Genomic DNA, 21927 nt, shown 5'->3' on the forward strand with positions numbered 1-21927 from the left:
ATTATCTTGTGTGGAGTTAATTCCTTCCTTAAGATTCCCTGGATATTTTCGGCTGCAGCTCTGTAATCCAAAGAAAATGTAGGTGCAGCTTCCCAGTGAATCAGGACCACAGGGACAGTCGTTTTTGATAATTCAGTCAGAGCAAAATGTTTGGCCTCTCTTACATGAAAAATTGCTTCTGGTTTGCCATGGCTATGTGCATGAGTCCTCAGAGGAAGCGTTCACCTCACATGGTCAACCTCCTGCAAAAGCATTTTATTCCAGGAATGAAATGTTTCATCTTTTAAATTTCATGAATACAGCAGTAAAGAAAAGAGACCATGTTTCCAGAGCTAAACCACATGTAAAAAACAAGGGGAATGTGCCAGACTGTCTTATGATCAAGTATTTATAGTAAAGCTATTAATGGAATAGTCACTACTGGGCAGTGGAGATCCTAAATATAAGTGAAAATTCTGACGTGCTAATCCTTAACAGTGAAAACTTCAGTGCTGTCCTAGAGGATATAACAAAAGGTAAAACGTCTTTGGTATGTGATCAAACCTATTCTATGTTAAACCTTAAGTGTTCTTTTAAAGCCATTGAGATATTGCCTAATAAAATATATTGGGGCTTTTCCCCCACTATTCCAGTTGAATGTTATATTATGAGAGCACACTTACTCCTATAACATGTTTATTTTTAGTGTTTACTAAAATGTTTTTAGCATAATACTCACTGCATGTAGAAAAGATATTCTTTTGAGTGAATGCTACAATAACTGAGAAAAACTCATAAGCTAAGTTTAAAATAGATCGATATGAACATTTTCATAGTTACAATGGCACTGACTTAAGGTTTATGTGAAAACTTGTGTTTCCTGAGTAAGCTTTTAAGTAGATGGTTACTCATGGAAAATTTCTAATTTATGTTGAATCTCTGGCAGTTCAGAAAACTCTTTGGAGTTTTTGAAAAATTGGTAAATGATTATTTTGTGTTCTAAATTTTGCATTTTTTCATTTATCAATCCTATGATTTATTTTAGCTTTCTGAATTTCATTTATAATTTTTATCAGTTGATAATCTGTTTCCACAACTGGAAAAATATTTTTAATTCATTTTGACTTTAAAGTAAATCTGTCTGCATTCCACATGGATAATTACACCAGTGATGAAGACATCGATGATGACTTGGACGCCCAGCTCATCATTCAACAGAGTTTACAGGATATTCACAAGCCAGGAACTGCACAGCAGTCACCTGAGGATGAGAGGTAATGGTATCTCTTTGGCAATGCATTATAGGTATTCAACGGTTGAGACTTGTCATAAGCATGATGCTAGTGTTATGACAAAAACAGAAGAGAGAGTCAGAATCCAAGGAGCTATCATTTAAATAGTATCTATGAGATGATGTCTGACCAGACAGGAGAAATTAGAAAATAATGCAGAATTTAATTAGGCAGTAAAGAAAATAGTTGGAGGAGGTTAGTTACAAATATGGATGAGGAGAGCTAGACTGGAAATCACAAAGGAGAAACAGATGAGAATTTCAAGGGCTAGAAAACTCTAATGCATCTTGTTTTGGGGGAGCTAAGGAAATGTATAAATCCACCAAGACACAGAAAGTTGTTGTCAGTGGGGTGGGTGGGATAGGGTAAAGTCTATTCAAATCAGAAGGAATAATTGTGTAAACTTAAACCCAGAAGAGACTACCCCTACCCCGTTGGAAGGGTGCAGATTCAGAGTTCTGGTATGACAGCACTAGAAAAGGACTCCATGGACCCCTCTTCTTATTCTATCCCTTTCAACTTGTGGTAAGATGTGATGGTGACAACTAGAGAATTGCCCTGGATATTGCCTTGGCTGTCTGCAGCCAAGCACACCTAGTCAAATGCTGTTTGGCTGGTCAGCAGCTTCAAGCCCCTGAGTAGTTATCAGGGGTGATAAACCGTTTGCTTGGGATGGTGACCTCTATTTGCCTGCTGGAGGTAAAATGAGATAAATGTGTTTTAACTCCAAGAGATTTTAAAATTAAATGTAGATATGTTGAAGTTTATCAAACCTACAGTGGGTTTTTTTTATTTTTTAAAGTAACACTCACTTGGAGTGATTGTGTGCCACACTTTTGAGCATTTCATAAATATTAACTCATTTAAATTTTAATTCTCATTACCTCCCTATGTGGTAGGTACTATTATTATCCCCACTTAGAGGTGAGGAAACTGAGGCATACAGAAATTAAGCGACTAACCCAAAGTCACAGAGCTAGTAAATAAAGAGCCAGACAGCCTGGCTTCAGAATCTTTGTTCTTTATCACACTATTCCTACACTTTTGTGTTAAATTTAGAAATAATCTTTAAAATAATCTTTAAATAGTTAAAAGTTTTATAAAGAAATTTGATTTCATTGGATTACCTGTTATATTAACCTTGTGATTAACTTTGAAGTCATGATTTTACATTGAAAGGTAAAAGAGATTTTAATTAAGAGTACTGAAATGTTTCAAAGAAATTAAAATTGACTATAATTATAAATTTCAGTTATTAGATCTGAAAAAATTGTATGATACTTAGCAAGGTTTGCTGATTTGATCAGGTACTTGAAGAAATTAAGGAAACAAGCATATACTTGAGACAGGAGGAATAAAGCGCTCCCCACCCCCAAACAGAAAGATGTCCAGTCCTAATCCACAGAATTTATGACTATGTAACCTGACATGGCAATGGAGAATGAAGGTTGCAGATGGAATTAAGATTGCTGATCAGTTGACTTTAGATAGGGAGATTATCCTAGGTTATCCAGACAGGCCCAGTGTAATCACAAGGGTCTTTAAAAGTGGAAGAGAGAGGCAGAAGAAGGAGGTCCTGAGAGATGGCCAGGTAGAAGGACATGGCCCAACATTGCTAGCTTTGATGATGGAAAAAGGGGTCAGTGAACTAAGAGATGTGGGTGGCCTCTAGAAGCTGGAAAAGGCAAAGAAGTGGATTCGTCCGTAGAGCCTTCAGAAGGAACACAACACTACCAACACATTGATCTTTGTCCAGTAAGACCCATTCTGTACTTCTGAACTGCAGAACATAATAAATTCACCTTATTTTAAGCCACTCAGCGTGTGGTAATTTCACACAGCTGTTATAGAAAACTAATACAATGCTAAATCAATAAGTACAGTTTTAAATGTTTGATTGACCAGATTGTAAGCAGGACAGATTGTCTAAGGGAATTTATTTTCTTCAAGGTAGGTTCATTTAATAATCAAAAGAAGAATGGAAAGGTGACAATCGTTATTTACTAGATTTAAAAAATAATGTAAGATCCATAAGTTGTTCTTTAAAACTTTAGATATTTTAATAAAAATATTACTTAAAAAAAACTGCTAATAGTGTTTTTTGAGCACAGATTCTGACCATGAATATTTTTTTAAAATCTTACACCATGATTATTTACTGTTTTTAAAAAATAATTTTTGCTAAAATCAGTGACACTATAGAGTGGCCATTTAAATTTTAATGTGATAATATGACATTTCAGTCCTAGACTGGTTTGATTCAGTTCAGCAAGTATCGATTGAGGGCCAGCTGTGATCTGGGTTCTCACAGTTCTTGCCCTAAAGAAACTGATGAGGAAGACATATGAGAGAGGAGTTTCTTTGGAGCACGTAAAGGGTTATACTACATTTTGAAGTATTTCTATTATGCCTCAGTTATGGCCTCATTATAAGTTCACTCCTGGTTAACTACTATTGCCTCTACCCTTTCCTTTTGCTTTATATCCTTAACTTTTTTCCTCAGTTTTGGAATTTCTCACATATTTTTTTCCCCTGCAGACTTTTGAGTGCTTACTATAAGAAGATAATTGAAACAATAGAGACAGTTAAGTACTCTTCTTATTCTGTCCCCTTCAACTTGTGGTAAGATGTGATGGTGACAACTAGCAGCATTTTCCCTCTGAGCTCAGGAAGCCTAGAAACAGGATCTCCCAAATGCTGAACAGTGTGGGGTCCACAGCTGATTGTCAGGAGTCTGATATGGCCTTTCTTGAGAGAAACTGCTTCAGCATAACTTAGCAAAGAGCTCCCAGGCTCCTTGGTGAACAGGGCTGTTTTCTGTATGTAATAAGGTAACAGGTATTCACAGACCCAGGGGGTATGGAATGCTAGATGAAAGACCTGACAGCTTACTTCCCAGCATGTGTATTAGTCGCCTAGTCATGTCTGACCTTTTGTGACCCCATGGACTATAGACTGCCAGGCTCCTCTGTCCATGGAATTTTCCAGGCAAGAATACTGGGGTGGGTTGACATTTCCTTCTTCAAGGAATCTTCTGTACCCAGAGATCGAACCCAGATTTCCTGCATTGCAGGCGGATTCTTTATTGTCTGAGCCACCAGGGAAGCCCTTATTTGCCCTATGCAATTAAAAAGGTGGTGCCAGAATTTCATTCTCTCATGCACTAACCTTGATGATGGAATTCAGAAGCAGTATGGGCTGCCTTGTATGTGTGCCAAATGTGAATATGTCCTCATTTGACATACTAATAGGTAAGGAAGATGTATTGTCACAGTTGACCAAGTACCATTCAGCTTTTGATGAAGCAGATGAGATAGGCTGGCTTCCTCTCCATAAGGCTGCAGTACAATTAAATAAGAACATTTTGGAAATCACCCTGAAAGGTAAACTCCTTTTACAACTCTTCTTGATGCTTCTGAGAAATAAGTTTAAAATTTATTTTCATATTTTAATCTGTGTGCTCTAATGGATTTATTTCAGCCTCAAAACTCAGTGTGTGGGAGCAAACCACCCACAATGGTGAAACGCCACTGTTTTTGGCTGTCAGCAATTGCCTCTTAGAAAATGTCAGTTTTCTCCTTCTCAGTGGCTGCAATCCAAATACCAAGAATGTTGAAGGCAATTCACCTCTTATTACAGGTAAATTAACACCTTGGCTCTGGAGAACAATCTATGGCCCTCTGTCTCCTCTAGACTCAGGGGCTTCACAGGCAGTTTTTTGGTGCATAGGTGCAGCACTGTCACTAGTCCCAACCGACCACATGTGGTATCTGACCCCCAAGAAGCTTTGTATAGATTGGCCCAGGCATATCAACCTTCAGTTAAGTCAGTGAAGCAAAGTGTCTGCCCAATTATTAGCTGGTTGTTGTGCCTGATACCCTAGCTGAACAAGTTAATCTTGGTATAAGAAATATAGGAGAAGCAGAGTAGGAAGAAGCAGCCAGTGGTTGGGTAAAATCGGCAGATTAAATATGAATGACTAATTTTGCTGCCTCCTGAGTCTTCAGGAGAAGTACAGTTCATTAAATGTTTTAAAGGGTTAAGATACAGAAGAATGGGAAGACTGGAAGAGGAGACAACAGTAACATGATTTTTAAAAATCAGAAGAGCAAAAAAAATAAAAAATAAATAAAAAAATAAAAATAAAAATCAGAAGAGCAGATAGATCAATGAGTAATAAGTGACAAGAAAGCCAAATCTTAAATTGGAGTGGGGAAAGCCAAAAACCAGTGCAGTTGTATCAAAAGGCCTGGAAACTGTTGGCTATAGTTACCTTCTGGAACACAGGGATAAAGAACAAGCAGCTAAAATAGAAAAATTTATTTAAAACTATTAAGAAACCAGTACTCCGGTATCTATATTATTTCTCCCAATCTACCCTGCTGGGTCAGATTCCTCCCCCACCCCAGCAAAACTTGGGAGATTTATTCTCTGAATAGTGTGAGCAATGATTCTCAGGACTGGAGATTATTAGGCAAGGGCAGGAATACTGGATTTGAAACACTAGAGGAATTAAGCAAACACAAGATGAGATCTCCCAACTCTCCTCCACCAAATTCTAGAAAACTGGCAGCTAGAACTTCACCCTCCAAGAGAAGGCTTCTCTGATCAGCTCAAGGAGAAAGAACTAAAGATAGTGAAATTGGAAGTTGCCCAACAAATGGCCCAGGCATATCAACCTTCAGTTAAGTCAATGTTTAGAATTTCCAATCAGATTTTTAGTTTCCAATTCTTAATCATGAGCAGATATCCAAGGACTATCTGAGAAAAGTCTCCAACAAGCAAAGATAGACAACTTGGAAGAAACAGATTATTTAGGGAAAATAAAATGTAAGGGAAAGTTATCATTAATTTTCTCAGAAAAATCAATGGAAATTAATAAAATCAGGACACTACTAAAAAAAAGAACAAAAAAACACTCTTGAAATTAAAAATATGGTAGAAATTTTTTAAAATGCTATAAGATAAAGTTATGTAAGCTTTATCTTACATAATTGAAAAGAAGGAGAAAAGAAATGAAAAATAGGAAAGAAAAATAACTAAGAGAACTAGGATGACAACTGAAGAAGGGCAACATGTGAATAACAGAAATAGTAGAAAGAGAACCCACAAGATGGAGGCAGTATACCATCAATGAAACGTCAAGAAAGTTATTTCCTAAAACAAAGGACAAGTGTTTCTAGAATGAAAGGACACAAAGTGCCAACTCCATGAATTAAAAAAGACCCAATACCCTTGGGTACTTCATATTTCTAGTCTTAGAGCAATTATAGCTCTTTATATGGCACATTATAAACGGTGGTGAGCAGAATTCATCCTGATTCAGTGTCTGACATCTAGCAAGATTCCTCAGACACAGTTGGTGCCAACAATTTGTGAACGGATAGGGAGATGGATAAATTAAGTTCTAGAATCTTAAAGGACTAAAGATTATCATCCAAATGTGAATTAACAGCATAAATGTAGAAATACCAGTTAGAGAATTTGGTTTACAAAGTGTGAGGTTAAAAATGATTTCCTGATTATAGCTTTTTTTGTTTTTCTTTATGTAAAGCAACTACAAACATTTCTGGGGCTGTACTGGATACTTAAGTTCCTATTTTCTTGAGAACATAAAGATGATAGGTGAAAACCTTTCAGCCCATAAGTAGCCAATAGACAATAATTGGTCATGACTTAAAAGCAAGTAGCCCTATTGATGTGAAACACTATTAATATTATTTGATATGTGCCTCATTTTTTTCCTAAGCACAAATTGTTGGCACATGGAGGGCAGGTAGGAAGAACTTCTTAAGAAGCCTGAGGGAAACTAGCAGATCAGATACTCTGGCCTGAATTTCCTGTTGAACATGACGCCTCCCTCACTTCCAATTTCCCAGCTGTTCTACAGGACTCCTATGATATGGCCTCCTTGCTGATCAGCCATGGAGCCAATGTCAATCTGTTGTGCGCCAACAAGAGGACAGCACTCCACGAAGCAGCCAAGCTGGGCAGACGGGACATAGTGGCACTCCTGCTGTCTTCCGGGGCATACCCTGACCCACAGAGCTCCTATGGATTCACTCCCCTCGCTCTTGCTGCCCAAAGTGGGCACACTGAAATCATGGAACTCTTACTGCAGAAAGGCAAGATTTTTCTATACAGTCAGCACACTTTTCCTAAAGGGTAACATGATCAAAGTGTTCTCCTCTTCACTGAGAGCTTCAAAGTAATAGAAGTTAACATTTCATTTAAGCTTAATTTAATATTTCATGGAGGTACATGTTAATACATTAGCTACTGAAAAAGCCTAAAATAGGGATTGAATACTTCTTACTTGCTCTGAAGTAGATTCCCTGAAATTACTAGGCTGCAGATTACTCTTTTACTTAATGTTCCCTGACTGTTAAGAGGATGGTTGCTTTCTGTTTAATTTTTGTGTGTTACTGTTCTTTTTTAGATTCATAGAAGGAAAGACTTCACAAAATCCTCTATATATTTTCTCTGCTTAAGCTACCTCTACATGTTTTCTCTGCTTGAGCTAAGTGATAAGGCAGTCCAATCTGTTACCAGATGAATTCTTAGGAAATTCTTCCTGATTTCCTCTTTGTGAGTCTCAGTTCTCCTCTGTAGTAATAAAACTCTGAGAGAAGGGGAAAGAAGGCAACTTACATGTGTTGACTACTTTCTCAGCACCAGGTATTAAGCTGCTTATTTTACCTCAGACAATCTTCTGCAAACCCTGTGAGGTAGGCATTATCCTCATTTTACCCTTGAGGAAAGTGAGGCTCAGCGATGGTACCAGTTGCAGGACTTCCCTTCAACACGTCCTCTCCTGCCACCAGTGCTGTAGCTATGGACATCTTAGATCCTGGTTTAACTCGCAGAAACCCTGGCTCAGAGAACTTTGGCATTTACTGTCTTTGAGGAGACCACCGCCCCAACATTGATGACACTGTGAGAAGCAGCAGTGTATTATCTAAAGCTTTTGTTCAAAGAAGCAAATCTTTCCCAAGATTTAATGAAGTTCCAATATTAGAATTATCTTCTTTATTCTCCTCCCTATTTGTGTCCAGAAGCCTTATTTCTTTCTCTAACAACAGATGGTCCTGGTTTCCAATTTTCTAGACTGCACAGAACAACTTTCTGCTTTTTAGACTTACCTAAATCCTTCCTATCATACAAGGAGAGGCTAGTTCCTGATCAGTGGCCATAAAACATTTCAAGTAAAATGTTATGAGTGCTGTCAGAGATGGCTCAGGTCATTAGCTGGAAAAACAAAGTAAACACTGGATCCTTCATTTGCACAAAAAGAGTAACCTTTTGTGTAGATCATTGATTACAATATAAAGAAACAGATTTTAAATCCTTAACCTTTAAAAAATAAAACGAACCAGTATGGGTTGACCTCAGTGAGGGGGCATCTCCCTTAGGTAAGCCCCTTTACAGTCATTTGCACATGGCTACTGAATAACAGAGCCAGGCTTGGACCCCACAACTGTCTCATTCCAAATCACACTAGTTTACCACCCTGCACTGCTAGACTGGTAACATAGCATCATGATAGAAACAGGCCCTGGGTCTGGCCCACCTGGCATGAATCCTGAGTACCTTGCTGACTAGTTGTGCATCTCTGGTGAAGTAATTTAATCTCAGTGAAGCTCAGTGTCTTCATATTTAAAGTGCAGATGTTAGCATCTACTTCCTAGGGTTGTTGTGAAGTTTAGAAATTACTATATAAAGGAACTAGCACATAGTGAGTACTCATTACCTGGGGGCTTATTAGACACTTCTGAAAGCGTTCTGGAACTGGGGTTCTGGGGCAGCCGCTTTATATTTTAATGATTATGGAGTCCACACTAAATTAAAGTCATCATAGCTTTTTTTACATGATCTGTGAAGGGGACCAGAGTGTCCTCCTTTTCTTTTGTCCATTCGAATGCTACTCTTTGTTGAAAGCCCATTTTACTCAGAGGCCTTCCAAAACTGACCCAAAATTCCTCTCTCTTTCCTTCACTTCCTAGTCCCACTTACAACCCCAGCCCCATTCACAGCCCCAGCCCTGAGATCTTCAAGAAGACAGCCCGTGTCTGTACTCTGATTACCCACACCATTCACAGAGCACTTAATTTACAGGGTACCCTTTTAACTATCAGCAGTCTCCAATGTCAACTAAGAACAGCTAGTGTCTCTTAGTATGCACAGTCTCCTAGCAACAAGTTAAAACAGAACAAATACCCTTTTCCACCATAAGATCTTCATTAGATTCATGGTGACATAGTTCAACAGGACCATCTTAGTGCCATCTTATATGTGTGTTATGAGGTAAGCAAGCTTTTGTATGCAGGTCTGAAAATAAAACCTTCTATAAAATTATTTCTCCTGGGATTCTTAAGTTAGAAACATGTAGCTTATAAAATTACCCTGAAAGCCAACACGTGTATTTATACTTTAAGAATACTTAAGCAATACAGTGAAAAGACTCTTCGCATAACATCACTCTTTCTCCTCCTAGGAGCTAATGCTCTTGGTCAGGCCTCTGACTCTTCTTCCATCTTACTTGAAGCTGCTAGCGGAGGAAATCCAGACTCTGTGACTCTCTTGCTAGAGTATGGAGCTGATGCCAACGTCCCTAAGAATTCAGGTTACCTGCCCATTCATGTAGCAGCTGACAGAGGTCACTTGTTGTAAGTTCAACCACACTATTGCAAATAGAAATAGTAATAGCTATGGGGTTGGGGGGTGGTTTCTGGGAACTTGCTGTTCTTCATCTCTGATCCTCCAACTTCAACACCCCCTTTTAAATTAAGAAACTTTGGACCAGCTAGGAATTGGTAAATTCAGATATCCTCTGTAGCCACTGAAGAGACATAAAACTATCTTATTATCAGGTCATTTGGCAATGCAGGGAGCCTTGGGTCTCACTGACTGGGATAATTCTGAGTTTTTAACTTAGACCTGTAACTTTACCTGGTATCTGAGATTTTGCATGCAGGAACTATGCCTTTTTTTTTTTTGGTTGGGGTGTCTAAATACTACCTGATACTAATACCACCCAGTGCTAGTATAAAGCAATTACAAACAGGTCAATGCTGCATCTTAACAAAAAAAATTTTAATGCACTTTGAAATTCTTTCTCAGAGCTCTGAAGATTTTGGTTCCAGTTACTGATTTTGCTGCCATTAAGCGGAGTGGCATCAGTCCAGTTCACTGTGCAGCAGCAGGAGCACACCCCAAATGCCTGGAACTTCTCATCCAAGCGGGATTTGATGTGAATTTCATGCTCGATCAGAGAATCCGCAAACACTACGATGACCACAGGAAGTCGGCTCTGTATTTCGCTGTATCAAATGGTGACCTCTCTTCAGTTAAGCTGCTTCTGAGTGCTGGAGCTCTGCCTAATCAAGACCCAGTTAACTGCCTCCAGATAGCCCTCAGGATGGGCAACTATGAGCTGGTAAGTCTGCTGCTACGGCACGGGGCCAACGTTAATTATTTCTGCAGAGTCAACCCTTTACATTTCCCATCGGCACTGCAATACACACTGAAAGATGAAGTCATGCTCAGGATGCTGCTGAATTATGGGTATGACACAGAGCGATGCTTTGATTGTCCTCATGGAGACAAAGTTCATCCTTTCTATGCTTTTGAAGGCTGGACGTCTACAGTTATCAAAGATACTATGGTAAGTACACACCATAGCAGCTGTCACCCTGTGTCGTTATTGGTGGTCCTGAACTACAGCAACAGATAAAATTCCATTCTTTCCAGAAGCTCTGGTTGGAAAAATTTTAATATGATAAATATATGATAAACCTGATGATAGAAAGATGGAAAAAGTACAGAAACAGTTTAGAGGAAAAAGTGATTTAACTCTACTCAGGGAATTTCACAAATGAAGCAACATCTGCACAAGGTTGTGAAGGATGATTGCAGCCTTATATGATCACAGTTATGCTTTTTCTTTGAAGAAGTGAGTTATCTAGCTAGACTGTTTCTGGGTTCCCTGTACTCTAGGTTTTTTACTCTAAACCATTTGATTAATGATTTTCTTTTGGTTACTTTCTGGTGAAAAAAGAATCCCAGTAAATGTTGCTAACTTCCCTCTTCTTGAGACATTTTTCTCTTTGCTTTCATCACACCAGTCTCCTCCTTTCTCCCTGCCTAACTGGTCACTTCTACCAACTTGAGCCTTTCCCCTGATTTTTCAAATAGCTGCCACCCTCAGGCCTCATCTCAAGTGCTACCTCTTCAGAGAGGCCCTTCCCTACCCATCTTATTTAAGGTAGTTCTGCTTCCTAATCATTCTCTTTAATGCTTTTATAAACTTCTACCAGTTTCTGAAATTCTTTAATATTTTACTGATTATCTGTCTTCCCTACAAATACATGAATGTAAGCTTTTGTTCACCACTTTCATCAGCTTATAGATCTATGCTCAGAGTAGATGTACTATAAATACTTGAATTTATATTGTTAAAATCTGAAAATATAAATAAAATGAAAACAAACTTTGGATCAACTCTGGAAAGTAAAAAAGCAAATATTTTAATATTGTATGTTACTTTTAGGTTATAATTAATGAAAGACTTGGTTAATTTAGGTAATATGTCATCTTGTATGGCTTCCTCACTTTTCATATAGTATTATTTGCCTTCTTACATGGGCATCTTGTCTAAGGACATGTAAATCACTTAAAGGTGGAAACTATCTTATGCTTCAAGTATCAGGGTGGGACTATGTTATGATAGAAAACCCCAAATAAAGGTGGCTCTAATAAGATGGCTTATTCCCCTTTCATAAAATAAAGGCAGATGTAAATAGCATTCTAACTGGACAGTTCCATGATTCACAGGAGAAACTCACACCCACACCACAGTGATCAGGATAGCTGGCAGGAAGGAGTGCACACTTTGCTCTTCTGTAACGTCATTCTGGGAGTTGCTCACACTTCCACTGTCATCCCATTGGCTAGGACATGGTCAGGTGGCCACATATAGATGCAAGCGAAGCTGGAAAGGTAATCTTTATTCCAGACAGCAGTGGGCAAACAAAAGGGATAATAAATATTATCTAACAGTCTCTTTTAAATCCTCATTGTATCTTACAAAGTTCAGAAGTTAGTAGTAAATATTTTTCCCAATGATCCCCTGGAAGAGGAAATGGCAACCCAATCCAGTATTCTTGCCTGGAGAATCCCAGGAACAGAGGAGCCTGGAGGGCTATAGTGCATAGGGTTGCAAAGAGTTGGACACAACTGAAATGACTTAGCATGCATGTATGCATTTTTTCCAATGTTAAGAGTCAAGAGATATTTTCTTGTTCAACACCTTCGTTTGTAAATGAAGAACCTGAAACCTTTGGTTCCTGACACTGAGCTTAGTGTTCTTTGATGACTATGTTAAATCACAGATACATAAGTTTTTCATTTACTTTCATGGTTCTGATTTTCTTCCTCAGTTCTGTGAAGTAATAACTTTGTCGTGGCTGCAGCATCTCTCTGGGAAGGTTGTTCGAGTGATGCTTGATTATGTTGACCAAGTTAGGATCTGTTCAAAGTTGAAAGCTGTGCTCCAAAAACAGGGGCTCTGGTCAGAAATCCATTTTATCTTGAGTAAGTATCTTTCTTGAACATTCTTACCAAAAAATACTAATTGAACTCTTGTTTTGCAGAACATAGTTCTCTTCAGTTAAAAGCTTGACCTAAAGAAACCAAGAAAAAGACTATTCCTACCTAAAAAACGTTATTGTATATACTTAATGTGTACTTATTAACCATTTCCCAATAGATGAAATCTGTTACATAATTATTTATTATATAGGTAGATGATAATTTTCTCTTGATCCTATGGAACACCATAGACACAGGAATTAAAAACTATGAAATGGGGCTTCCCTGATGGTCCAGTGGTTAAGAATCAGCTTGTCATTGCAGGGGACATGGGTTCAATCCCTGGTCAGGGAACACAGATCCCACATGCCGATATGCCGCAACTACTGTGCCACAACAAAATGAAGATCCTGATAGTCACTAAAAACTCAATGCAAGCAAATAAGTAAATAAATATTAAAAAAAACAACAACAACTGTGAAATGACACTAAAAGCAGGGATGAGAAAATGCTAAGATCTAAGACTCTAAAGGATAGTAAATGATCCTTCAAAGAAAATTGTTCCACAGCAGCACCTCAGTCAAACTAAGAAGAATTTCTTTTATCTAATTTCCCCATGGAATCTTTAGTTTTTAGCCTGACCCCAAGGGGCAGGACAGGAGGTTAATACATGTAGATTTTAGGTCTCACAGGCCAGACCTACAACTGATGCCAGTCTTTGGACTCTAACATGACATGGTCTGAAACCATAGCTACAAGATTTGCAATGAGAAGTGAAAAGCTATTTCCCAATTTAGTCACAACAAAGGAAAATCTTGGTGGCTTAAGTATAAAATACATTTGCTAAGATCACTGAAAAATCAATCAATTCTTATTCCTTTTGGATAATGTGCCTGTTTTGCATTTTAGCAAACCCTCGCTCTCTTAAACATTTGTGCCGCCTCAAGATCCGGAAGTGTATGGGACGTTTACGTCTGCGCTGCCCTGTCTTCATGTCATTTCTCCCATTACCCAATCGTCTAAAGGCATATGTCCTTTACAAAGAATACGACTTTTATGAACAAGGCATTTTCACAGGAACCTGGTAATCAAATTATTCTGGATGAAAAGGTACAGATCTGCAGATGTCTTTCTTAAAATTTGACTTGTATTTCTCACTTTACCTGGCGACTAAAATCTCAATGCAGTCTAAGTTCTTCAGAAAGTCACTCTGAACATAGACTCTCAACAGATGGCTAGCATTCTGAAAGGCAGTTTTATAAAAATAAAACCCAAAGTAAAAATTTCAATTAACTAGGATTATCAGTTCTAATGCTATATTGATCTTACATTAAATGCATGAATTCATATTTTTATATGCCCAAAATAATAAATGCTACCTCTGATAGTTCAAGATAATTCTTAATAGTAATACTTTTTATAGAGAAATACATATATAAAACGCCTTAGTAACTACAATGAATAAAGTATTGACCCAAGTACATGATCCTAGAAATTAGCTGTTCCTGTACAGAAGTCCCAAGACCAGCTTAGTGTCTGTTTATGTGTAGAGTGCAGTACTGAGGTAATTCAGCTGAAAGAGAACCTTCAATTGCGGTTTCATCATTAATGGGATACATGTATTCCTTTTTTCCACAAAACCCTGGCTAAAGGTTACCACTTACTGGTTCATGTGATCAATGGAATAAAAACTAAAAGTGTTTTCAAATGGACGATGGTTTATGATTTCTACACTGAGTTCAGTCCAGCAGACAGAGAGGAGTTGCTCACTGATAGAAGCAGTTATAGATATTAGTTTACAATTCTGTTTCTATATATTCTATGTTGCATTTAAATACACGTTTCTGGATGTGGAAGTGAGGAAAGAAACTGAGAAGACATTCATTCAGCCACACCTGTGTACCACTATATGACACATCAACACAGAGAACAGAGGGGCAGGATTATGGCCACAGCTATAGCTTGATGTTTGTGTTCAGTCTTAGCATACATTTTTTTTTTTTTTGGCATAATATAGTCCTTCTTAAGGAAACTGAAGCTGTATGATTTCTTTCTGATGTAGGGATTCATGGCGATATAGACTATTTCAGGAAGTACAGACTTAAAATTACTTTTATAATACAGTTTTCACATAGAAAATTTGCAAAACTAGCTGGCATGAATAGTTTTTATTTTTTTTAATCAAAGTGTGGTGTCTGTTTATAAACGAGTGCTAGATTATATATATGTTCATATACAAATATATTTAGGATATACATGCACCTAGATAAATTATATAATTCTAAAGTTAATTTCATCTACTCCCTGGACCTCCTACGAATGTATACATTCCATAAAATTCAAAACAAATTAAAACAGAAACTGCCAGTAGAAGAACAGAACTTGGTAAATGTTATAGGGAACCACAGAGAGCACAGCGGGTGAATATTGATTAGTATTACAACTACAAGCCCAACCCACGTAAGCTGGCGTACACAATAACCTGGTCCTTTAAACTACAGGAATTCCTTTGAATAGGACCAAGCACAGCAAGTATATACTGTAACATGTCTAGGGTAATTACTGAAAAGTCCCAAATTTTTCTAAAAGGAAAAAAGTCACTAGATATGAATTAGTACTATTTCCCCATGAGTGACATTCCCCCCCCCATTTTAGTTGTTATGGGATTGCAATAGAGTTAGATGTGTAATACTATCATAAAAGATTAAGAAAAAGTCCATTTGTTTTATAAGCATCATTTGAAATTACTTGGAGCAATAAAATTCAGAGTATATACCAGATATTTCATACCAAAAAAAAACTATAAAAAATCATGGACTTTATTATACATTAAAAATCTTCTAACAGCATATTTCCTGAAGCCTTATCAGGAATACTTATTTTGACATAATGAAAAAATAAGTTCTCCACTCCACATGTATACCACCATTACATAAAGTCAGGTTCTTCAAATTTAATTCTAAAGAGAAATGTAGCGTAATTCTTAATTGCATGTACATGGTTAATAGTATCAGTGAAATAAGAATTAACCAATTCACTTACATTACAAAATCACCAAATATACAAAGCGGTTTTGCACATTAGTTATAACTTACTCCCCAGTTCTCATATTAACCTAAGTAAATTACATATGAGTACAGCCACAAGAGATTAGTTAAAAAGTAAATATAGTTCCAGTTTCAATTTTTTATGTATTATTAATTACTATGGAAGAAAAAAAAATCTCATGAAAGAAGAGTAAGCCAAACTTGCTAAAAATTAAGTCAAAGACTTGCTTGCTACAGTGTGTTTGAATATTTAAAGTACAGTTTGAATGCCTGGAGACTGTTATCAAAGTCAATGTTAATATTTTTATTTTATTAATTTGGGTGACAGATTTTGCAAAACACAGGCTCTTAGTCTGTCAGCATGTATAAGAGGATTCAACTCAAATACCTGCAGTTCCTATATGTAACTCAAAATGAACCCAGATGCCTTTACCACACATGATTACATGTGACATAGAATGGTATGAACACCCTAATATCCTTTTCTCAAGCATAAAAGTAACATAAATTTACCACCTCTATACCGTGGAATCTGAGAATTCTTTTGAAATTAAACACAAGGTTTAATCATGGCAAAAATTAGACTGGGGACTGTGTTCAAGGTAACAGCTTCAGTTCCTTGTTAGCAAGTTTTCTCAATTTTACAAGGGGGAAGGAATAATTAGTTTGCTATCTGTTGACTTCATTACCATAGCTATGAAAGTACTGTTGACATAGGGAGCACGAGTACCTAGCAGAATTAGGTAGACTTAATTTCTTTCCTTTTAAAGTATCAGTTTTGTTAATGTCTAAAAAACATTAAATGCAAGTTTGAATCTGAGAAAGATATCCCAAAATCTAATGCCGTTACCACCAGAGCATCCAAAAGCTTGAAGGGATTTCAAAGGGGAACAAAGATCAGCTTGAATGTTATGCAAAAATCTATGGGGAGCCTTCTTTAAACAAAACATAGAATTTATTAACGTTGATGCTTAAGTATCTGCTGTAATGGAATAGTTCACATGGTTCTACAGTAACGAAACAGAAGTTGAATCATCTAACATTTTTAAGCCCACACATGACTTCTGTTTGGCATTGGAATGCGCTCTGGTCTCACCTATGGGCACGAGTGTGTTAATGTGGAAATTCCTAACAAGATATGACTTAAGAGAAGCCACAAGTTTGTCCAGCATCCCTAAGTCTCAGTACCTTTACCTTTCATCTACATTTTGACCCAGAGCGGTCACCAAGGGCAACGCTTTGCTACTATGCAAAGCACCAGCCTGGTTAACCCTGTCTCCTAACGCTGACCCACCTTCCTTGCATGGTGGCTGACAAGTTACACCTGAACTAAGTGAGGTGGCAACCTTATAGTATAAACAAAAGACTTGCTGAGACAAAAAGCTTACTAATCCTCAAAAAGATCTTAAAAGCAGAATGTGCCATGGCTAACCAAATGCTGATCACAGAAGAAATTTCAGTTTCTACAAAAAGGAATGATGCACAAACTACTGTGAAAGCATTCCCTTTAGCAAGGACAAAATAAACTCTTTTCAAAAAGTATTCCATAAATTTCTACTTTTTTACTATATGTTTTGGTAACATAAGGCTTCAAAATAATGATTATTAAGTAATCATTATTCCCATTTGGTACATGGCTAGAAAAAAAACACCACAATCCTATATATAATTATCTATTCCATTCCTACAGAAAACAGTGTATATACATTGTGAAACAGCTGAGAACTATATGCCATTTCTAAATCAGAACTAAGAAGAAAAAACTATATGTCAAATAACAAAAGGCTTTTTTCCTTGTAAAATTAGTGGCTAATCTCTTGAAAATTTTAAATATATGACTATGTAAAATATTTTATTCAATATATTTAATGTGGCTATATGTACTTTTACATGTGAAACCCAGGAACATAATTTCTATCAGCAATGTTAAAAATCCAAGTTTAAAAAAAAAAAAATCAAGTTCTGTCATAGAATTAGGCAGTAGAGAAGTGTCATTTTAACCTTGGCACCAGGTTAAAATCCTTCCTGGGTTGACTCTCCTCGACCAAGCACTCAGTTGCTTTTCAGTCTTTCATGGAATTAGACCTTTTACTATACTCATTTAAAGAGGATAAGTATTTACAATAATTAGTGCAAATTATTCTCTGCTCACCTATTATTTGCTACACAGATATAAAGTGGTGATTAGTATTTTATAAAAACATGGAATTATGAAAATACTGTGGGTATCAGTCTGAAATTTAAAAGATTACATTTGTAAATAAATTCTAGGAATTTTTACTTTAAGCAGGAAACATAATTGCTATAGAACTTCTTTCTAAATGTCCCTTGATTTTCAATAGAAATTATTTCACACAATGCAGAAAATACAATGTATTTATCCTGTCACAATCTTTACATGTTAAATCCTAATCTAAAACTTACTTGAACAAAAAAAAAAAAATTCCCTTTTAGTAAATTCCAAAATCTTATTTTAACCATTACTGCTCTGCAGCAATAATTCAAGTCCCAACCTGAGAACTAAGAATGTGATAATAAATGCCAAGGGCTGTAGCAATCTTGAAATGAAGACACTTAAGCTTCTTTCCCACTGGCATCAGGTATAGTACATCAGAGAAATGAGAGCAATCCAAGAAAATGCCCTGAAATCTACAGTACCACCTGCCACAATTTGAAACTTTAAGTCTAAAACCTCTATTTTATAAAAGTTCTATTGCACATTTAACATTGTTAAAATATTGGCAAACTTGAAAAATTCTCCATATAAGGATTTTAAACCTATTCAGTCAAAAGCTTCCTCACTGCCAGCAAAATGTTCCTAATGAAAGAGAGGGAGCATAGCCATGAATATCTGAAGCTGAAGAATAAATGATTTCTTATGGTCACAGCCAATTACAATGCAAGGTAATAAGTTCACAATTGGAAGGAAGAAAAGGCTTGAGCAACTGTAATTCCTCAGCAATCTACTTCAGGGATATGAACAGGTTTCTTTCAGACATGTGGAATTTAAAGTTACTGCATAGTATATTATTTCTAAGGGAAAAAAAAGAATCAATGCAAACCTAAGTTATCAAGGTCAATATTAGTTTAAAAAATGAAGTTAAACAAGCAAATACAAATTTTAGTTCAACATTGCTGTTACCTTGTGCCATTTTACCACAGAAATTGTCAACAAATTCCAAGGGGGGAGAAATATCAACCAAAAAGCAAGGATAAGTTTATGCTTCTGACTCTCTCTTCTTTCCTTCTTCTCCCAAATCACTCTCTTCTGACTGGCTACTGCTAAGGACAACAAACTGCCCCTCGCTACTGGCTTGGTTTGGTCTACTGGAAGCAGCTATCAACCGACTTTGTTCTTCTAAGTCCTATTGGAAAAGACAGAAAAGAAACTGAGTTAATTTATATGCAATCACATGGAAAACTAAGCAGTTAAATACATACTTGAGAACAACTTCCATACTTTTGTCATAAATATGTATGCATAATTCTGGCAACTTACTGAAAACAAAGACTACACAAACCATGTTAACACGGAAGTATATTTTGACACCCTTCTAGAAATCTTATCAAAGTCAACATTTCATCATCTGCATTTTTACGGTTAACAACTTACATTCAGGCCATTATTATCTCTCACTATAAACTAGAGAAAGTATATACAGACATACATACTTAACTACCATTGATGAAAGCCATACATATCTCCTCTCAAAAGACCTGTTTTGAGGCGACAACCTTCCAACCTTCACTGGAATATTAATTTGTTTGCTAAATAGCAAGTCACACTAGAAGAGGGCAACAGAGGATGAGATGGTTGGATGGCATCACTGACTTAATGGACACGAGTTTGAGCAAACTCTGGGAGATAGTGAAGGACAGGGAAGCCAGGCGTGCTGCAGTCTGTGAGGTTGCAGAGGGTGGGACATGACTTAGCGACTGAACAACAACAAGTCACACTACATGTCAATATAACTATAATGTGAGCGCTGTATCAGAAGACAGACGTCAGGAATTCCCTGGTGGTCCAGTGGTTGGGACTCTGCGCTCTCACAGCTGAGGGCCCAGGTGCATTCACGGTGGGGGACTAAGATCCCACAAGCCGAGCAGTGAAGCCAAGAAGACAGATGTCATCCTTTTCTGCTATGCTGTGAATCATCTGTTTATGACGTAGCTAAGCAAATGGAAATGGAACCTTCACTTGAAAATTCCAATATGAAAGTCACAGTGCTGAATTAAGGAAACTCTTTGTAAACATCATATCTGGTCAGAGACGATCTAGACATTAGGACTGCATACCTTCTCAATTTGTTTTTGTTTACTGAGTTCTTTCTGTTGCTTCTCTTTTACTCTCTCTATTTCTTTTTGTTTTTCTGATGCCCTGCGATCCTGAAGAATAGATGAATACAGCTAATGAATTAAATATGAAATAACTAACTTTTCAATTAATATTACCTTTGTAACCTTTTCAAATTATAATTTGCATTTATATGAGAAAGTACACCAAAAATTTACCTCCTAATGTTAGCCATTTATCCAAATTCTAAATGCTATATATCAGCAATAGCATCTACTGTTAACTTTGTATAGCAAAATCATTTTTATTTACTTGTTAATATGAAAGATCTTATATTACTTGAGTTAATATTCTTGGATAATTAAGTATCTTAGATTCTTACCAGTTCTGCATGCAATGCTATCTGTTTTGCCAATCCAACAGAATCACAAATCTAAAGGGGGAAAAAGTAAGAAAAACTCAGACAGTTCATACATCAAAGTGATAATTTCAAGTATCCAAATGGTTGATGTAACTAGTTTCATAACTCATTATAATACACTTTTTCAAACAAAAGTTGATTTAAGAATGTTCCAGCCCCAAAACCAAGCCTCTGTGTATTTTCTTCAGTCTATGAGCTCCTACCACTGGCTCTCACGTCTTTCAAGTCCCTCACTTATTGTTATCTCAGATTCATCACTAAGATGGTAAAGCTGCAAAGAACAAAGCAAGCAGCTACTGCTGCTATTCTAAGCTGGAGACATTTGGAAATGGCTGATTATGGGAATATTTTGCATTCCCAAGACAAGTTAATGAAGCCAGAATATTTCACCAGCTCTCACTGGCCAGGAAGACACAGGTCTGTGGAGTCAGACAGCCTAACCCATTAGCTCAGCTCTCTTCAAAACAATAGGCTTTGGTGAAGTAACTCAGTTGGACTAGCAAAGTTTGGGAGTTTTATCCAGAAATCTTAGTAAGAACTTTGACACATATTTCACAATAGAAACACATTTGGAAAAGCCATGTACCTTTTCACCCTCGTTGTTTGATTCAAATATATAACAGACTGATGACAAATTACTTTCACTTCTCCCTCCTGATGTCCGAAGAACAAATCCAAAAAGCCTCTTATTTTCCTGATGAGTAGCATACAGAACTACATTGGGTAATGGAAACTGCACAGAAAACATCAGAAGCAAACAGATTTTTTTCAAACCATTATAACAGCGCTTCTATATATGACAAACTCACGTACTTAGTTATTAAATAGCATAAACAGAACATTAGAGTCAATCATTTTTCTTAATGGAATGGTAATCCAAGAACAAACAATCTCACATTTGGTTTGGATTGCCAGGAACATTAAAAGGTTGTTGAACACTGAATTTATTAGTCATTAACACATTTTACAAAGTCAAATTCAGTAACAAATATGGTCTCTGTTATTAAATGATTCAACAGAAGCATACATCTGCAGATATTTGAAAATAGATAATTATAAAATAAACTCAACCATGTTGGCCTTTTAATTCCTTAATTTGTTAGTTTCTTTGTTAGTCACTCAGTCGTGTCCAACTCTTTGTGACCCCACGGACTGTAGCCCACTAGGCTCCTCTGTCCATGGGATTTTCCAGGAAAGGATACTGGAGTGGGTTGCCAGTTCCTTCTCCAGGGGATCTTCCCGACCCAGGGATCTTCCTGATCCAGGGATCAAAGCCGGGTCTCCCACATTGTAGGCAGATGCTTT

At 36.9% G+C, this 21927-nt stretch overlaps 2 protein-coding genes across 8 annotated transcripts in view; one reads left to right on the forward strand and one right to left on the reverse strand.

Annotated features, from left to right (window-relative positions):
- The first annotated feature begins 386 nt into the window (after positions 1 to 386).
- Positions 387 to 21709, forward strand: ASB14 (ankyrin repeat and SOCS box containing 14). Of its 3 annotated transcripts, XM_081524821.1 has the most exons (11): positions 387 to 515; positions 1112 to 1253; positions 3810 to 3854; positions 4521 to 4654; positions 4752 to 4910; positions 7151 to 7396; positions 9766 to 9937; positions 10392 to 10935; positions 12710 to 12863; positions 13770 to 13970; positions 19195 to 21709. In XM_081524821.1, exons 2-10 carry the CDS (start codon positions 1132 to 1134, stop codon positions 13946 to 13948), a joined length of 1755 nt encoding a protein of 584 aa, XP_081380947.1. In that variant the 5' UTR covers positions 387 to 515; positions 1112 to 1131; the 3' UTR covers positions 13949 to 13970; positions 19195 to 21709. The 3 variants fall into 3 exon arrangements, with proteins under 3 accessions (XP_081380947.1, XP_081380948.1, XP_081380949.1); XM_081524822.1 differs by lacking the exon at positions 3810 to 3854 and having other exon boundaries at positions 416 to 515; positions 4523 to 4654; XM_081524823.1 differs by lacking the exons at positions 3810 to 3854; positions 4521 to 4654 and having other exon boundaries at positions 423 to 515; positions 4858 to 4910.
- APPL1 (adaptor protein, phosphotyrosine interacting with PH domain and leucine zipper 1) overlaps positions 12258 to 21927 on the reverse strand; it is a 37118-nt gene continuing 27448 nt past the window's right edge. The window contains exons 19-23 of one of the 5 annotated variants that reach the window (XR_014063988.1): positions 21209 to 21355; positions 20584 to 20634; positions 20204 to 20293; positions 19050 to 19272; positions 12258 to 12952 (exon numbers count right to left, since the gene is read on the reverse strand). Coding sequence is in view for 2 of the 5 variants with exons in the window: in XM_081524818.1 (XP_081380944.1) it covers positions 19126 to 19272; positions 20204 to 20293; positions 20584 to 20634; positions 21209 to 21355 (435 nt within the window). In the remaining 3 variants the exon portion in view is untranslated. Of the gene's footprint in view, positions 12953 to 15009; positions 19273 to 20203; positions 20294 to 20583; positions 20635 to 21208; positions 21356 to 21927 lie in introns of those variants that run through there. The other 4 variants (XR_014063989.1, XR_014063990.1, XM_081524818.1 and 1 more) reach the window with 4 other exon arrangements.

The sequence above is a fragment of the Giraffa tippelskirchi genome, chromosome 9 (assembly GCF_054371585.1).
Source record: "Giraffa tippelskirchi isolate mGirTip1 chromosome 9, T2T-mGirTip1v1.2.pri, whole genome shotgun sequence".
In the NCBI taxonomy this organism is placed as follows: Eukaryota; Metazoa; Chordata; class Mammalia; order Artiodactyla; family Giraffidae; genus Giraffa; species Giraffa tippelskirchi.

What these genes read in the sequence shown, in the direction of transcription:
- ASB14 (XM_081524821.1), top strand. Translation starts at nt 1,132, where the DNA reads ATGGATAATTACACCAGTGATGAAGACATCGATGATGACTTGGACGCC. An exon ending in TTTGGAAATCACCCTGAAAG is followed by an intron (nt 4,655 to 4,751) that starts GTAAACTCCTTT and finishes GATTTATTTCAG; the next exon opens with CCTCAAAACTCAGTGTGTGG. An exon ending in CAGTTATCAAAGATACTATG is followed by an intron (nt 10,936 to 12,709) that starts GTAAGTACACAC and finishes TTTCTTCCTCAG; the next exon opens with TTCTGTGAAGTAATAACTTT.